The sequence below is a fragment of the Carettochelys insculpta genome, chromosome 4, assembly GCF_033958435.1.
Source record: "Carettochelys insculpta isolate YL-2023 chromosome 4, ASM3395843v1, whole genome shotgun sequence".
In the NCBI taxonomy this organism is placed as follows: Eukaryota; Metazoa; Chordata; order Testudines; family Carettochelyidae; genus Carettochelys; species Carettochelys insculpta.
Window position 1 is genome coordinate 45,239,151 of NC_134140.1, and position 19,188 is coordinate 45,258,338.

The 19,188-nt window shown below is 45.9% G+C and overlaps 1 protein-coding gene across 2 annotated transcripts in view; it reads right to left on the minus strand.

Annotated features, from left to right (window-relative positions):
* Window positions 1-19,188, minus strand: part of BEND4 (BEN domain containing 4) — a 44,628-nt gene that overhangs the window by 16,391 nt on the left and 9,049 nt on the right. For both annotated transcript variants that reach the window (XM_074991794.1, XM_074991793.1), the window contains exon 2: window positions 17,015-17,578. In XM_074991794.1, the coding sequence (XP_074847895.1) occupies window positions 17,015-17,578 (564 nt within the window). The remainder of the gene's footprint in view (window positions 1-17,014; window positions 17,579-19,188) is intronic.

Below are 19,188 nucleotides of genomic sequence, written 5' to 3' on the forward strand. Positions count from 1 at the left end.
AGGGCAGGCAAAACACCAACATTGAAAGCTTTAGTTTTGTATCTACGATTCAATTTTAAATTATCTAGGCATTCTTTTATGACTCCAATGTTATGACTAAGAATAAACACTCCCTTAGCTGAAAGTGGAACCATTTTCTCTAAACTGTCTATGCCAAGAGTTACTTTGTTAGTGCTTCAAGTTCCCATCTGTGACCGTAAAGAATCACTTAAATTGGTCTAATAAAAAAATTGTCTCTGAGCATTAACAAGGTCATAACCTAGACATGAGACTTCCTGCAGGCGTGAAAAACTATCCACTGTGAATGATGGATTAACAGCAGGAATCTCTGCTTACTACAGCCAATAGGAGAGAAGCTACCATAGAAGCAGCAGTTGGTTGCCATGATTTAACATCTGTAGTAAACTTATGGCTGGGATGAATTCCTGTTAAATGAATCTCTAGGGTCTGTTAGCATCTCCAATGTTCTAATTTCTAATTTTCTTGCCCATTAGGAAGATGAAAGATCAACTTTCTTTATTCACCAGCTTCGTTTAATGAACAGTGTCAACGATCCAGAGAAAGTCCTAAAGGTGGCTAGACAAACTGGAGAGAGAGGAAGAAAAAAAACAACTTTCAGGTACACATCAGACTGCTCCCTGTCTATGGTCCAGAACTAGTAAAAGATCAGAAGGATGTTTGAAGAAATTAAATGTACAGGTTGAACCTCCCTGTCGGCACCCATGGGATCTGACTGGTGCTGGATGAGGGATTTTGACAGATGATGGGACGTAAATATTTTCTAGCACATCACCAACACTTCCACTGCTTACTGGAATACGTTTAAGAATAAATGACAGCGCAGAACACGGACAGCTAGAACTGGGGGCTGTAAACAAACTTTAAGGGACCATAGGAAACTTGGCCACACTTTATAAATTGTTGTGTGACTAATTAAAATCATGCCAGATTATGGAGACTGCTGGCTGAGAGAGTTCTGGTTTAAAGGTTCAACCAGTACCACTCAGATTTTATTCAATTTTCAGTCTTGTTTTCACATTAAGACCTGGAAACAATTGCTAGCTGTTAAACTATCTTGATCTGATGTTGCAATATCTGACTCAAATACTGCAGTTTCTACTCTTACAATCTTTACTAACACTTGCAGACATGAGTAACTTTACTATTCCTGCATAACAACATATATTTTAGTATATTCAGCAGAAGTCACAGCATAATTGAGATGCAGACAAGCTTTGTGTGAACAGGACATGCATAAGATGATGTTGGAACCTCAGTGTTCACTGACCAGAGTTAGAAAGGCTTTGCAGTTACTCTAAAGAAACTACCTGTATTAAAGTTGGCTCTCTTGTGTTGCAAGAAATATGGGTGCAGGTGACCAAATATTGACCATGTGGTGCAGGTGATTATAAAAAAAAAATCTCTTCTAAAAGGACTTTGTGCACACACATATACGTATCACTGGTGCCTGTTGGTAAAGACTTGTTCAGCACTGCAATACTCATTGTAGCTAAAACATTTAATTGGCATTCTACTTCTTCTCCTCTGCCACTCAGTTTCAAACATTATAGGGCACTACTGTCATTTTATACATCACATCATATGGCAATGGCTACCTTTAAATACTACAAGTTGAAGCTCTCTAATCCAGCATGCTCTCGTCTCGCAACCTCTATAATCTGGTATGATTTTAATTAGCTGGATGTCCACTTATCATGGATGTGGCCAAGTTTCCTGTGATCCCATAAAGTTTGTTTACAGCCACCAGTCCCAGCTCTCAGTGTTCTGTGCAGTTAAGTGCTAATTTACCCCTAAATGTCTTCCAAGAGCCTAGCAAGTAATGGAAGGGTTGGTAATGCTGCTGGACAATATTGCTCTCCTGTGGTCCAGTCAATTCTCTTGTTCAACACTGGTCAGGTCCGGAGGGTACAGGACTGGAGAGGTTCAACATGTACAGACACAAGATTTACAGTACCTCCATTAGATCTTACTCCTAAGAGAGATGATGAGATTTTCCTATTCCATCTTTGTATTTGAATGTATTTTGGAAGTATCTAGTGCTCTTGTTTGCTGCACCTTGAGAAGCTCTTCATTTTTGAACATTTTAAGTTCATTTTACATTTCAGTTTGTATTGGGACTTGATGGTCAAAAAGGTCTAATGAACAATGGTTATAAAACATCTTTTTAGAAAGCGCACTGTAGTACATGTAGATTTTTGGTCACATAAACTGAGTTGCTTCTCACCCAGATATTGTTGGACGAATATTCAGAATAACATGGACTGTATTATTTTTGCCCAATTTTATTTCAGTAGCATGTTGCACTTACAGAATAGTATACAAGTGAGTGCAATATGTATGTATGGATTTGTGTATTTGGAATAGATTATTATAGTAAGTGGCACCATGAAGTTGCAAAGCGAAGCTGAGAAAATAGCTGTAGCACACAAATTCAAAGGGTATTTTGGCTCACTAGTCCTTGCAAAACACTTGTTAATTTAAATAAAGTTTTAATGAGTAAGAGGACTTCACACTTTAAAGATGAAAAGCAGATCAGGAGTGGAAACATCAAATTAACATGTCCAAAGCATCAACAGAAACTCAAACAGTGGCTGAAAGGTAACATCAAGGTTTTATTTAAGAGAGGAGGAAAAAAAAAAAGCAATGAATTTTTTTTTTCATATCTTCTGTGGCTACCCAATCTACACTGCTCTCCTACTGGGTACCACACTCCTCATCATCTTTTATTAAACCCCACTTTTTCAATTTCTTCATCCACTCCCTCAAGAAGAAATAACTGTAGTAATGTTTTTTGTGGCTAGGCAAAGGAAAATGCTCTCATCATGTTGCCTCCTGAGATCTCTTCCTATATGTTGCCCAGTATCACTTTCACACCTGTGCATACACCCACTGAACGGTTTGCCTAAGCTTATGCAGCAAGACAGGAAGAGAACTCTATCCCCAACCCTTAAACCTCTTCTTTAATCACTTAGCAATGTTGCCTTCCTTTTGGTCACAGTGAGAATGGCAGCAGTATGTGGATTATTATTATTATTATTATTATTAAAGCTGTGAGGCTGTCACAATTTGTGAAGTGCTATGTAAGGACTGAATCTGGGGCACTTAATATATATTGTGCCCCAGAGTCAGGTTGTACCTGGCTTTCAATGGCAGAAAGGACCATTATGATCATCTGGTTTGATCTCCTACATAACACAAGTTATTGATCTTTGCAGAATTAAGCCCTGACTCAAGTCCTGTAGCTGTGATTGAATTAGAAAACATATTTTAGATAAACCATCCAGTCTTGCTCTAAAACCTGCCATTGAAGGAGAATCCATCACAACTCTTGCTACGTTACTCCTGTTGTTAATTACTTTTACTGCTCTGTCTTATTTTCAGGCTGAATTTGCCTAGCTTCAACTTCCACCCGTGTGATTGTGTTATGCCTTTGTTAGACTGGACAGCCAATTAACCAATATTTGTTTTCCATGTAGGTACTTAGAGCTTCACAAATAAGTTGTCCATTCTGCCACTGTCTCAATGTTAGCAATATACACGTTACATGAATAAAATACCTTGCCCCATTCAGTTAGCGCTAAACTCTTCAGTAAACAAATAGCATGTTTCATAATGTCATTTCAGGCTGTCTACCTTCAGCTGCCTCTGTTGTGAGAACGCTACAAGCTGAAATGACAATGTTGGGGTTTGAAGACAGGATTTGGTGGTAGAACGGTCTTATTTTTCCTTCTGTGTTTAAATGATCAGGGAGTGGTTTTCTTCAGTAAAACTCTACCAAAATAACAACTACATTGCTTTTGCACATCCACAGACAACACTTTTCCCTGTTGTTTGGCAGCAGCACAAATGGTATTTTGCATAGCTCTCTTCAGAAATGTTCTGCTGTGTATATATTTTAGAATGCAAACTCTCCTTGATGTTACGCGCAGGCTTGCATACCAAAAAGTAGAAAATGTGCACGTCTCTTAAAGGAAGAAAACTGTTCTGAGACCACAGGAGAAGGGAAGGAACAGACAGTTGCATTTATCTTTTAGTTGTAATGTTGCCATTAGGAGTGTCACATTCCATTTTGACGGCAGACCATAAATTTCCCATTCAACCTACTTTAAAAATTATTTATTTATTGTATTTCTCTGGAGGCTAATACAACCAGCTCAGTACATCATCCAAGGAATACAGTATTAATTCAATAAACCACAATTTTAGTGATATAAGACAGTATAATGTCCTCTGTCCTGACAAATTGCCTCTTAAAATTAACTCTTCATTATTACTATTGTAACAGGTAACAATGGTACACAGGCTACCAGCAACAAATGAAACAATAAAGAAAACACCCTGTCCTGTCTCCACAAAGCTGGAGCACTGGTGGGGGCAGATGGCTATTAGTGTGACACTGTTACAAAAAAAAAAATAGTGAATCTTGTGATGACTTATCTTTGGCTCCCTCATAAACCCTACAAAGCCTTTATCAGCAGAAATGTTTTGGATGGTGAATCAGAGTGGTCTGCTTGGATACAGAGGAGAGTAGCTCCTGCTGTGAATTAGCTAACTAGTCTGTGGATAAGATCACTCTGATTCAGACTAGATAGTCAACCTCTGTGCTGGAGTGAGTCAGAATGTGGGACAACAAATAAGAGATCCTCTCTAGTCGATTTTTAAACAGATTCACTCCTTGGAGCTTCTGAAACATTTGGAGAGCTTTGGGCTACAATGTGGACCCAAATCCTCCTTGGCAGTCAAGCAACTATGGCAATGCTGAGAGTCCATAGATTTCGCTGACTCTTGTCATTTTGATTTTAGGCCTACATATGAAGTTATGCAGACTGTGCTGCTTTCATTTGTTGATCTTCTGCTAATTATATGTTGTTAATTACCCATGCACATTTACTCTACATTCTAGTAGCCTTTGATAATCATAGATGAGGTGTTTATGACATGCCGACTATCCATGGTAGGACAATAAAGAACTACAGGTTTAACTTCTCTAATCTGACACCCTTGGGAGTAGAGAATTTGCCTGACCTTGGGAGCTCAATATTGTCTAGCAGCTTTACCAATACTTTCACTGCTTACAGGGCTCTTAGAAGATATTTAGGGGTAAATTACAGCTCTGTAACAGCTCGGAACACTGAGATCCAGGACTGGTGGCTGTGAACAAACTTTATGGAATCATAGGAAACTTGGCCACACCCATGAGAAATAGTTATCCATCTTACTAAAATCATGCCGACTTACAGATGATGTTGGATAAGAGAATTCTGGATTAGAGAGGTTGATCCTGTACACGTGAGTGACTTCTTAAAATAAGAAAAGAGAGCTGATGACTTACGTAACTACAGACAACTTAGCCTGATGTTCATCCAGCACAAAGTAATGGAAGATTAAATGGGATTTGATTAAGAGCTAAGGATAGATATAATTAGATCTAATCAACATTTTATGGAAAACAAGTCTTGTCAAAACAAACCTGATAAAAATTACAAGTTTGGGAGATAAAGGTAACTTTGATGTAGCATACTTGGGCACTAGCAGAGAATTTGACATAGCACCATACAACATTCCAGTTAAAAAAAAGACTTTATAAAATATTAGCACACAGAAGGAATGGATTAGGAACTGATAAGTGACAGACCTCTAAAAAGGAGTTGTCAATGGTGAATCGAAGTGCATGTTTCTAGTGACTTTTGGAGCCTCAATATGAGGCTTGACATTATTCAATATCTTCTTCAGTGATTTAGTAGTAAATATAAAATCACAGCTGGTGTCATCCACAAATGTTGCTTGCCAAATTTTTGAGGGGACAAATCAGTCACACAGAATGATCAGGATCACTGACTAAATGGGTCCCATTCAAACAAAATATGTTTTAATACAGTCAAATACAAAGTTAGAGATCTAGGAACAGGAAATTCAGCTCCCATCTACAAAATGGGGGCTGTATCTTGGAAAGGCATGACTCAAAAGGATTTAAGAGTCATAGGAGATGGGCAACTCAGCATGAGATCCGAGTGCATGCTGTGGCACGGAAGGGCAAATTCAGTTCTTGGCTGTATGAATAGAGGAACAAGGAGGTTATTTTACCTGTGTATATAGCACTGGTGTGACTGACGTAAAACTACTGCATCCAGTTCTGGTGTCTACATTTTGAAAAGGATGTTGAAAAACGGAGGGGGTGCAGACAAGAGGTCACAAATATTTTGAGGGCTGAGGAGACTGCCTTTCAGTGAGAGATTCAAAATGATCCATCTGGTTAGCTTATCAAAAAGAAGACAGAGGCTATTTGATTGTAGGGTATAAGAACCTTCAGGGGAGAAAATACTGATTGCTAAAAGGCTCTTTAATGAAGAAGGGCATAGCAAGAACTAATATCCAGCAGCTGAAGCCACACGAAGTCCAATAAATTAGGCACAAATTTTTAAGACAGTGTGATTAACCACTAGAACAAACTATTAATGTCCCTTGACATCTTCAGATCGGAACTTGGATGCCTTTCTGTAAAGCTATACTTTAGCTAAACACAATTTATGCTTTAAATCGCAGACAAGAAATTATTAGACTTCACACATGGATAGCTTGCTGGAACGTATAAGTCTGTGATATACAGGAGGTCAGACTAGATGATCTGATAGTCCTCTTCTATGAACCTCTGACCTGTTGGGGAGCATTCTGAACTCTGCAGCAAGGACTCTGTCATTTTGGGTCTCCCAGGTTTCAATCTTGTCATCCCTCTTTCCCCACGTGGCATATAAAGCTGTTCATGAATAAAGAGTAGTGGGAGCTATAGTGCCTTTGGAATATCTTCTGTACTACTGTACATTTTTGTTTCACCCAACCTGGACTTTGTCGCTGATCAGATATACCAATAACTAGTTGGGAGGCTTAAGCAACCAGCAGGCTGGGTGACCTGGAATCAGACCTTAATGATACAGTAGAAGTATACTACAGTGGTAAACAAGGCCATTCCTTGAAGACAGTTATTAGTCATGCTGAGTAAATAGAAAATTTAATATGGATGCTTCTATAGTTAGTGAATCAAAGGGTACATAGTACGTATATTTTGTCTGTTTGCCTGTATCTTGTTAGAAGTTTAACAGTGTGATGTAATTAGCTTGGACACTCATCCCTTGCTATAGGAGCACAACTGGTTCTCAACTTTCTGCTCATAGGTAAAAACTCATAGAGGGGCACTACATTACCATTAAAATACAACATAAAAGTCTAAGCTAGGTTCCTAGTGCTCAGGGAGGGAGTGGCAGCATATGGCACTGTTTTTGAAAGGTAAGAGAACCTTGCGGGGGAGTGAGGTTAAAGGCTGGGGACAGTTTGGGGCCATAAGTAGGAGGGAGGGTTAAAATCTGGTGGTGGGTTGGGTCTGTGAGGCAAGCAGGGGGTTCAGGCTACTGTGGGGCGGGGGGTCCATGGGTGGGTGAGGGGCTTAAGGCTGCTGCAGGTTGGGTGTGCCAGCCCGCAGGGGGAGTCAGGTTGCTGTGGGTTTGGTCTGCATGTCCAGCAGGTGGGGGGGGGGGGCGGGTCAGGCTGCTGTGGGTTGGGGCCCCAGGGAATCAGGCTGCCACGTGTTAGGTCTGCAGGGCTGGGGGGGCAAGGTTGCTGCAGGTTGGGCCCCTGGGGCTGGCAGGGGGGTGGGGGTGCCTGGCTGCTGTGGGTTAGGGCTGCAGGGCCAGCAGGGGGTAAGGCTGCCATGGGTCGGGGCCACGGGTCACATTGCTGTGGGTTGGTGCTGCGGGGCTAGTGAGGAGGGGTAAGGTTGCCGTGGGTTGGGGCTGTGGAGCTGGCGAGTCTTGGCTGCTGCAGGCTAGGGCCATGGGGCCAGCTGGGCGTAAGGCAGCTGTGGGTCAGGCTGCCGTGGGTCAGCACCGCGGGGCCAGTGGGGGTGGGTCTGGCTGCTGCAGGTTGAGGCCATGGGGCCGGTGAGGGATCAGGCTGCCATGGGTTGGAGCTGCGGGGCCAATGGGGGTGGGAGCGGGAAGGCGGATTCTGGTGCCATGGGTTGGGGGGAGGGGCCAGGCTGCCGCAGGTTGGCACCACAGGGCCAGTGTGGGGGGTGGGGGGGTTCTGGCTGCTGTGGGTTGGGGCCGCAGGGCTGGCGGGGGGTTAAGCCTGTGGTGGGCTGGGTCTGCCAGCTGGTAGGGGAGTCAGACTACAGCAGGTTGGAGCTGTGGGGAGGGGGTTAAGCTCGTGTTAGCAGGGGGAGTTCACTCGTCTAGTGAACTAAGGTAAGTATGTATGTCCCTCGTTTAAGCACGTGCTTGTAAGTAAAAAGGGAAGTTACTCACCGTAGTAACGGTGGTTCTTCGAGATGTGTCCCCGTGGGTGCTCCACCATAGGTGACGGCTTGGCCGGCGCCGCAGATCGGATCTTCCAAGCAGTTTCTGCCGGACCGCGCATGCGCCGGCGCGCGCCGCTCCCTGGCACGCTCCTGGCCATGTGCGCGATCCGGTCCCCGCCAGTTCCTCGACCAACCGCCCCGGGTGCCCCTGCAAAACACTAACAGAGATCCGAAGCAGGGAGGATGGGCGGGAAGTGGAGCACCCACGGGGACACATCTCGAAGAACCACCGTTACTACGGTGAGTAACTTCCCTTTCTTCTTCGAGTGTCCCCGTGGGTGCTCCACCATAGGTGACTACCCAGCAGTAACCCAAGATAGGTGGTGGGTAATCGGATTATGTGCAGCTGGTCCCCGAGAGGACCGCTGCAGAGAGACGGGTATCCTCTTGGAATACCCTGTGAAGGGCGTAATGTTTGGCGAAGGTGTCGTAGGATGACCAGGTCGCCGCTCTGCAAATGTCTTTCAATGCAACGCCCTTGAAAAAGGCTGTTGATGCTGCCACCGCCCTGGTGGAATGAGCCCTGGGAGTGGCCGACAAAGGAGTCTTTTTGAGCTCGTAGCACATTTTTATGCAGGATACAATGTGCTTTGAGATTCTCTGCGATGAGAGACCTTCTCCTTTCGATTTGGGAGCGAGGGAGACTAGGAGTCTATCCGTTTTCCGGAAGGACTTGGTCCTGTCTACGTAGAAGGCTAGCGCCCTCCTCACGTCCAGGAGGTGTAGGCGCGCCTCTTCGCTGGAGTTATGAGGCTTTGGATAAAACGAGGGTAGAACAATAGGTTCATTAATGTGAAACTCGGAAGAAACTTTGGGAACAAAGGCTGGATGCAGCCGTATGGTTACCGCCTCCTTGGAAAAAACAGTGCAGGGCGGCGTTGCCATGACTGCCGCAAGCTCGCTCACCCGACGAGCTGACGTAATTGCAAGAAGAAAGGTCGTCTTTATTGTAAGGAGGCGAAGGGGAACCGTGGCCAAGGGCTCAAACGGTGGTCCCATGAGTGTGGTAAGCACCAGGTCCAAGCTCCACGAGGGTGGAATCGGTTTCCGAGGGGGGTAGAGGTTTACCAACCCTTTGAGGAACCTGGTAACCATAGGGTGGGCGAACACCGTGTGCCCTCCATCCTCATGTCTGAACGCCGAGATGGCGGCAAGGTGGACCTTTAACGAGGATAGCGAGAGTCCTGCTCTCTTGAGGTCCAGTAAATACTCTAGAATTGTAGGTATAGGCACCGAAAGGGGGGCCAGCTGCTTGGTAGAACACCAAGCCATGAAGCGAGTCCATTTATGTTTGTAGGTTTTCCTAGTGGAAGTCCTCCTGCTACTTTCTAGGACTTGCTGTACTTCCACTGTGCATGTGCTCTCTAGGGAGCTGAGCCATGGATTAGCCATGCTTGCAGTCGCAGGCTTTGGGGGTGCGGATGCACTATGGACCCCTGGGCTTGCGTGAGCAGATCCGGCGCCACCGGAAGAGGCATCGGTGGGCGGTCTGACATGCGCAGGAGTAGGGGGAACCATTGTTGGCGATCCCACGTTGGGACTATCAGGATCATCCGAGCCTTTTCTCTCCTGGCTTTTTGCAGAACCTTGTGGATCAGCACTGTGGGGGGAAACGCGTAAAGCAGGGGGCCCCCCCACGGGATCGCGAACGCGTCCCCCAGGGACCCCCGGCCCAGCCCTGCTCTGGAGGAGAATCGTGGGCACTGTTTGTTGTGCTGAGTGGCAAACAGATCTATTTGGGGAAACCCCCATGCGCAGAAAATCGGCCGTAGTAGATCGGGACGGATCTGCCACTTGTGGGTGAGCGCAAAACGCCTGCTCAACTGGTCTGCCTTCACGTTGTGCGCGCCCGGCAAGTATGAGGCTCTTAGGATTATATCGTGGGCGATGCACCAGTTCCATAGGCGGATTGCTTCCGCACATAAGGTACGGGATCGAGCTCCTCCTTGCCTGTTTATGTAAAACATGGTGGAGGTATTGTCTGTACTGATCCCGACGACTTTGCCTTGTATACGGTCTCGAAAGTGTTTGCAGGCATTGAACACTGCTCTGAGCTCTAGAACATTGATATGTAGAGACTGTTCCGTGGGTGACCACAGTCCTTGAGCCACCTCTTCGCCCATGTGCGCTCCCCACCCTATGAGGGAGGCATCCGTAGTGAGGAAAACCGATATTTGCGGCTGATGGAAGGGTACCCCTGTTAGCAAGTTCCCGGGGTTTACCCACCATTGCAGGGATTCGCGCACCCCAGGTGAGGGCGACACCACCCTGTGAACGGTGTGTACCGCCGGCTTGTATACACTTGCCAGCCAGTGTTGCATGCTGAGCATGTGCAACCTGGCGTTCTGTACCACAAACGTCGCCGCTGCCATGTGGCCCAGCAGCTGCAAGCACGTCAAGACCGGCACTGTAGGGCTGAAGGTGATGACCTGCACGAGGGAACCGATGGCTCGAAAGCGAGCCTCTGGTAGGTATACTCTCGCCGAGACCGAGTTTATGCGAGCCCCTATGAACTGTATGTCCTGTGAGGGGTCTATCTTTGATTTTGCCAGATTGATAACCAGGCCAAGTGAGGAGAACGTGTTTGCTGTGACGCGTATCATGCGGAGAACCTCCCTTTTCGAGGTCCCTTTGAGCAGGCAGTCGTCCAGATACGGGAAAATAAACACCCCCTGTCTGTGCAGGTAGGCTGACACCACTGCCAAGGTCTTGGTGAAGACTCTGGGGGCCGAGGAAAGGCCAAACGGTAGGACCTTGTATTGGAAGTGTTCGTTGCCCACCATGAACCGGAGAAAACGCCGGTGAGCCGGATGGAAGGTTATGTGGAAGTACGCGTCTTGTAGATCGAGGGCTGCGAACCAGTCTCCATCGTCCAGTGCTGTAAGGATGGAGGCAATCGTGATCATCCGAAAACGTTGCTTGCGTAGATACCTGTTGAGGCCACGAAGGTCTAAGATGGGCCTCCAGCCTCCTGTCTTTTTCTCCGTCAGGAAATACCGAGAGTAGAACCCTTTCCCTTGCAGTTGCTCCGGCACCTTTTCCACCGCCCCTATGAACTCGAGGTGGGCCACCTCCTGCCTGAGCCTGGCTACATGGGAGGCCTCCTGGGGGTGGGGCTTGGGCGGGGGTCGCGGCGGCGGGAGCGACTGGAAGGGGATGGCGTACCCCGTGGCTATGATCTCCAGCACCCATTTGTCTGTGGTGATCCTTTGCCACTGGTCGTAGAATGGTCGGAGGCGATGGTGAAAAAGTCGTTTCGGATGATCTTGTGCAATGGTGGTGATGGCGCAGCCCTGGATCTGTATGTCAAACTTGTGGCCTTTGGCCCCGCCCCGAGGACGGACGGCCCTGTTGTGAGCGTCGCCTGGGGGTTCTGTACTGCTGGTGCTGCTGATGCTGCCCTTGCTCGTAACCCCTGTGATACTGGGGGCGCTGTTGCTGGTACTGGTACCGCCTTTGCTGTGGGTAGTACCTTTTCTTTGAGTATGGAGGGGTGTAAATCCCCAGGGTCCTGAGTGTGGCTCTTGAATCTTTACTGGAATGAAGGACCAAGTCAGTTGATTCAGCAAACAGCTTCTGCAAGTCGAAGGGAAGGTCGACTATCTTCGCCTGCAGATCTCTCGGTATACCCAAGGTCTGGAGCCAGGACTCCCGTCGCATCACCACTGCAGTTGCTGTGGAACGTGCTGCCGTGTCCGCAACGTCCAAAGCAATCTGAACTTCCATCCTCGCAGCCGCGTAGCCCTCTTGCACTATGGCCTTGAGGACCGGCTTTTTGTCCTCTGGAAGCGAGTCCATGAGGGAAGTTAATCTGGCATAGTTGTCGAAATTATGGTTCGCCAAGTGCGCTGCGTAATTTGCCATTCGCAATGTTAAGGTGGAGGAGGAGTAGACCTTTCTGCCGAACAGCTCTAGCTTCTTGGCATCTCTGTCCGTTCCCCCTGTTTTAAATTGAGATGTTTTTAATCTTTGTTGCGAGGACTCCACCACCAAGGAGTTTGGCTGGGGGTGGCTAAACAAGAACTCCATGCCCTTCGCCGGCACGAAGTATTTCTTATCCGCTCTCTTTTGGACAGGCGGAATAGTTGCAGGGGTCTGCCATATGGTAGTGGCGGACTCCAAGATCGCTTCATCAAGCAGTATTGCTACTCTGGAGGAGGCCGGGTAACTCAAATTTTTAAGGAGCTTATGATGTTTCTCTTGCACTTGTGCTGTCTGGATGCCTTGCGTGAAAGCTACCCTCTTAAACAGCTCCTGGAACTGTTTGAGATCGTCCTTAGGATGGACGTCCCCTAAGGCCGTGGCCTCATCCGGGGAGGAAAACGAGGAACCGCTGGGGTACATTTCTTTGGACCCTTCCGGTTCTTGATGGTGATGGTGCGCCGCCCTCTCGCTGGAGGTTTGCGAGGGAAAATCTCTTGGGTCCACGGCCAGTCCCCCCTGGGATGCTTGAGTCTCTGTCCCCGATCGCGATTGCCCTCGGGGGTACGAGGTAGTATGTGGGGATCTTTCCCTGGTAGATTGCCGATGGTGTCCATGCCCCGCGTGGTAGGGACGACCATGGCAGTATAGGCACTGTTCCTGGGAAGGTGACCTTGACCATTCCCTTTGCACGTACCCTCTGTGTCTGGGAGAGGGGGATCGTCGAGACACTGGAGAGAGCGATTTTGCATAATAGTCCAGCATTTCAAATCCCAGGAAGGGTGAGGGTGGTGCCAGCCATGGGGAGGCTGATTGCAGGAAAGGAGAAGGGGGCTCCGGGTAGGCTAGGGGGGACCCCTGCCTTCTGGTTGGAGTCTGCAACATGAGCGGAGGGCTGTGAGAAAAGAGCTCCACAGCCCTGTCTGGAGAGGGGCTGCAGTGCCTCCTCTTGTGTGCAGCCTTTCCCCTCCCTAAGGGAGGTAACTCCGCCCCCTGATGGGCGGGGGATCCCGGCCCCATCGGCACCGTGCTAGGCACGCTCGAAGGCGGTGCCGCACGTGCGGAGTCCTTCTGCGCCTGCAGGCTACGTGCCTGCGCGCTCTGCACCGCCGGTTCCCCGGGGGTCGGTGCTGCTCCCTGCGGTGCCGCCGGTACCGGTGCTTGCTTAGCCGCTGCCCTGCCTGTGGTGCGGAGCGGCTGGCTGATTATCAGAGGCTGAGCCGCTTCCACGTGGCTCTCCATGCCGCCGCCGATCAGCTGTTGCTGCGGCTGGGGGCTGCTTGCTCCTCCCGTCCCGCTCACTGTTGCTGCCGGCAGGGATCGGGTTGGAGAAACTCTCCTCCGTTTTTGCGCTGATGGAGTGAGGGAGGCAGCTTTTCTTCTAAGGGCCCCGGAGGGTCCCTCCTGCTGCGGCCGCTCCAGCACGTCTGGCTGGAGGGCCTTGTCAAGAAGCAGCAGTTTAATCCTCATCTCCCTGTCTCTCCGTGCTCGGGTTGTTAGTTTTGCACAGAAGGCGCATTTTTGTGCCACATGGGACTCCCCCAGGCACCTTATGCATAGGCTGTGCCCATCGGACACTGGCATCGCCTCTCGGCAGGACTCACATTTTTTAAAGCCTGAGGAGGACATTGTTGGTGAGTCTTTGAGTTTGTTTATGGGTACTTAGCACCTTCTTGTGCTGTTTCCCCGTCCGATGGCCTGCCTCAGCAGGAGGGCTGATGGCCCTAGCTCCCGGCCTCCGGCGCTTGTTACTGGGACTGGCTTGAGCTGTCCCTCCGTAGCTTGTTTGTCGTTTGTTTTGTTTTTTTTTTTTTTTACAAAATAACAACCGGCTACTTATGGTAGCCTAAATAACTGAAAACTTTAAAGAGAAAACAAATAAAGTCGTTGAATACGCTATGTGGCTTTAGCCTAGTCAGATTCCGTCTGCAGCCGACGGCGGTTGAGAGGAACTGGCGGGGACCGGATCGCGCACATGGCCAGGAGCGCGCCAGGGAGCGGCACGCGCCGGCGCATGCGCGGTCCGGCAGAAACTGCTTGGAAGATCCGATCTGCGGCGCCGGCCAAGCCGTCACCTATGGTGGAGCACCCACGGGGACACTCGAAGAAGAAGTACTCATTTAACGAGGGGTGAGTATATATGCTAAAATTCTTTTCCTGTCTCACAATATTTATGTATTCTGTTGATCGAGGTCAAAAGAGGATATTATCATTCAGCTTGGACTTGTGGTAGTATAATATTATTGTCTTCATTTCTTTTTGAACCTTATAATTCTATACAGTAAACCTCCAGTGAACCATCTGAATGGTTGATTGCTTTTGCTAAAGAATACAACTAGCTTCCAGTGTAAGCTTAGGAAACAGAAATTAGCTTCAAAACAACAAGATATATTATCTGTGCTTTCTCTAGGGAAGCCCTGCTGTGATCATTCCGGCCAAAAGGCTTATCCGCTGGCCTTCAAATACAAAAGAAACTTTAGGCCTGATCTCTCTCTCAAATCTTAATCTGCGTAAACTTTGACAGGGGAAGTCCAACTATCAGACTGGTTTCTAGATTACTGTGGATCCATCCTGGAATTCTCATGGAAGAATTTCAACAAGTTCTGAACATGGGCTGCCTATTGAATTATAACCAGTTAAACTGACTCTTAAAGGACTTTTTATAAATCAGCAGCCTCACCATCTCTGCTTTGAAACGAACCTAAGAACTTCATTCCTGTATGTATATTGTCATTTTAACCATAGCAACTCTCTTCATCTTTGTATTAATGAATCTTAGATTAGGTTAATAACAATTGGCTGTAAGCACGTATTTGTGTGAGATCCAAAACAGTCATTAGCCTGATGGGTAATGTCCTACCCTTGGTGACTGGCAGAACTTTAAGTATAGTGAATATGTTTTTAGTAATCTCTCACTATATTAGACTTACTGTCTTGATGCATGCCAAAGGCTGGATTGCTTGAAGAAGATAGCATTTTTGACATTTGGGTAACTCATCAGGTATACAAAATCTGTGTGTGTACTGGCTTGATTAATCTAATTATAGAACAGATCAGAGGTGAGCAAACTTTTTACACTGGGCCCTATTTTTCAACCCTGCAACTAGCAGGACCCGGCTAATTTAATCCAAACTGATGGAAATTTCAGTTATGTTCATATGAAAAAGAACCTTTTTGGCACATGTAAGAAAATAAGCCTGTAGAATGTAAACCCTTTATTAATTGGTATATAAATGCAAACACAGATACCTAAAAAACTAACATATTTCAACATTTTTAATGAGATGGAGGAGTCTGAGGCCCAGAAGTGAACCGGGTGGTGCCCTGCTTATGAAATTTCTTGTTTGCACCCCCAGCCTCCACGGGGGCCACCCTCCACTTTGGTCACCACTGGAACAGACTACCAGTTTTTGCAATTGTCTGCTCTACTCCTTGCAGTTTGTGTTGAATATTCAGCGTGGCCTATGCATTATGGTCAATGCTAACAGGGTTCACTGACTGAGGTAAGACACGGTGCTGGCCGTTGAGGGGCAGAACCAGAGGAACAGTGTAAACTATGTAAGTTGCTTTAATCTCTTTTTGTTCAGATTTATAACTTGGGGTTCTTTGGGGATCATCATCTGGATGTTCAAACAATTGGGGCCAAGGACAGTTTCTCATTTGTGCTTGGCTTTCAGGTTGTGATTTTCTTTCTTCTGAGGTGCAGCCCTCCAGAATTATCCATGCATTTGTCATGTCTTTGGTGGATTACTGTTATGTGCTCTATACAGGGCTATACCTGAAGAACTTTCAAAGCCTTCAGCAATTGCAAAACATTGCAAACCATTAGTTTAAGTGTGTGTGTTCAAAAAGCATGGTGTAGGTTTTTACCCGTATTAAAAGTCTAAAGAACTCGGTTCCAAGATACTTTTGAAACATCCTTTGAGCTACGATATCTCATAAAATCAAACTTCTCCATTGATCTCAAGTGCTAATAGCCACCAGGGTGTTTTGTTTTTTTGATTGTTTAAACAAAAGGCAGGTGAGAGTTTTCAGTGAAGGATTTTCTGTTATTGACTATACACTGGCCTCCTTCTCCCTGCTTTCTTCAGACAGAGTTCAACGTTCAGGACATAATGCAAAGTCTTTTCTCCCAAGCTCTTCCTGGAGACGGGTGGGAAGGGTGGGAGGAATGTTTTTAGGTTGGATAGCTTGGGTGTGCTTTTGGGAGGATAAAGCTTAATTTAAATTTTGCATCCACTTTGTTAAAAATATGGATACATGTAAACTTTGAATCAGCGTGTTAAGAAAAAGAGGAAATAACTAGGTTTGCAAATTATAACTGCCATTTAAATAACAGAAGAGGCAAGCAATATGAAAGCACGAATTTTAAAGTACCATGACAAACTACTTATGACTTAAATGCCCCTAAACCAAGCAAATTCAGAGTTATAACTGCATTCTGTCCTGAAGTCACAATGGGTGTCTAGGTGTTGCAGTTCATATGGAAATTTATCAACTGAAGATACAGTATAGAATACCAAATTAAGTACAATAGCTGGCACAACTGTAGGACTTAGGGCTGGAGCCTTAAAATAGGGTTGCTGTGTTTTTCGCAAGTACTAATGAAACTCCCAGTAATAACCTTTTAAAACTAGTATTAATATTATCATCCATGCACAGTCCATTATATAAAGTAAATCTGCTGTTAAATGAAATATTATATGGCCTAGGAACACTTACCTGGAATGCTGTCCAGTTTTCGCCGGAGTTCCTCATTTTCTTGTTGTAGTGAAATTACTTCCTGCTCTAGCTCTTGACATCTGGGACAGTATCCCTCCTCCTCCTCCTCCTCCTCCTCTGGAAGTGTAGATGATGATGGGTGACCATGAGATTCAGAGGTAGCTGGAGATGTCCATCCACCTAAAGTGTGTACTGGAGAGGCTGAAAGTGGATCCACATCTGCCAGATGGCCATAATCATTTATTGATGAGGGGTTCTGAGATGCAAAACTTCCAGAAAGCAAATAATTTTGTAGGGAATCAGTAAAAACCCTCAGAAAGGCTGAGGTTTGTTGCTTCTTTTGCATATACTGCATCTCTATATCTAAATTGTCTGATGTCTGACTATGGACCATTTTCCCCAGCTGACACTGCTCTTGTCTTTCACTGTAGCTTGTATTTTCCTGCTTTACACAAGAAATCATGGACTGAGAGCGAGTGTTGTCCAGTAGTTTTCCACCACAATTTAAAAGACTAAGAACCCGGCTGCATTGTTGGGCAAAGGCATCCAGAATCATACGACTCTCTGAAACAGTAAAAAAAAAAAAAAGATCAATCATGACAAACTAAAGCACAAAGTATATGTCAGACAATACTAGCTAGTCTAACCACCTCCCCAGTTTAATAGTTTAGAGTAGCTCACAATGCTTTTTATTTGAGCATATTAAAATTATGCTTTCTGCTCTAATGCTTGAGTAACACTGAGATTTAAAACCATCCTTCCTTTGTTTCTATTTTGAGAGTACCCTGTGACCTTGCTGTTAATCAGGAGTGCATTGGGATGATAATCCCTCTGAAAGAATACTGCACTAAGCGGTGACTAAGACATGAAAATGGGGATGAAAACATGTATAAGGTCAAATAAATACTTGTAGCAAAACATAAGCTGTTAGCTATAGACACTTGTTTCCAAGATTTTACTTTGTTGTATTTTTGTACCCTATGCTTCCCTCTTTCCATCAAAGCTTCCAAGCCTGAGTTTTATCTTGGATGTGCTTGTGCTTTGTGTTTAAAACTTACATCTTTCTTCCACTCTGGATTCTGAATATGTTCAGATACCACTGACTCAAGAGTGAGCAGTTGAATCATTCCTGAACCTAGAGTAAGATATTTTAACCTTCTTTAAGTACTACATTCTCTCCCCTCACGAAATACACACATACAGGGACAGACAGACGGAAACCTTTAAAAGGGCCTGGTTTTCAGGGTGGGTCTACACTTACATGCAGGTTCGATCTTCCAGCGTGCCGGAAATCCTTGTGAGCCACAAGGATTAAAGAATGCTGAGGGGCGGACTGCTGTCATCGGCATTCTGCAGTGGGGACAGGGATGAATATTGACGGATGCAAAAAACAATTTTTGGTATGCAATTTTATTTATATTTATTTATTTATTTATTTATACCTAAAATTGCATAGCAGCTATCAATATTCAAGGTGTAAGTGTAGACCTAGCCTCAGAAAATGATGAATACCACAGGTCCCTTGAAAATCATGGCTCTTTAAGGCATCTCAAAGTAGGCACCCAAAATCCTTATTTGGTTTTGAAAAATCTTGGTCATAATTTTTAAAGAAGGTGACTAAGGACCAGCACCACACAGTTGGCATGAAAAACCAACAGACTCCCCCGACTTTCTTTCAAGGGATGGTGTGTCCAGTGATGCAAAAATCTACTTGCTTCTACTAAGATTACTACAATTCTCCCTGATGAGCATTTGAAACAACAAGGGTTAAGGTACTCTCTACCATTCTGGCACCTTACACAAGGTAAAAGAGCCAAGCCAGGATAAAGGTCTCTGAGGCTGCACCTACACTATGAGATGAAATTGATTTTATTAAAACTGATTTCTTAAGGCTGGATTTTATGCATTCGATTTTGAGCATCTTCACCTTCCCACATGCTCCCCACAAAAATCAATTTACTGCTGCCACACACCCTAGTAGCTTAAATCGAGTGCTGCAGCCGTGTATTGTGGAACCTATCCCACAGTTCCCTGAGCCCTGTAGCATTTTGGCCCTGCAAGTAGATGTGGCTATATGACATCTTTCCATATTTCACTCCCCTTTCCTCTGCTGTGTTAAGTATGTTTTAAGTAGACATGGGTGCTACACTAAAACTTGAATGAGTCATTCACAG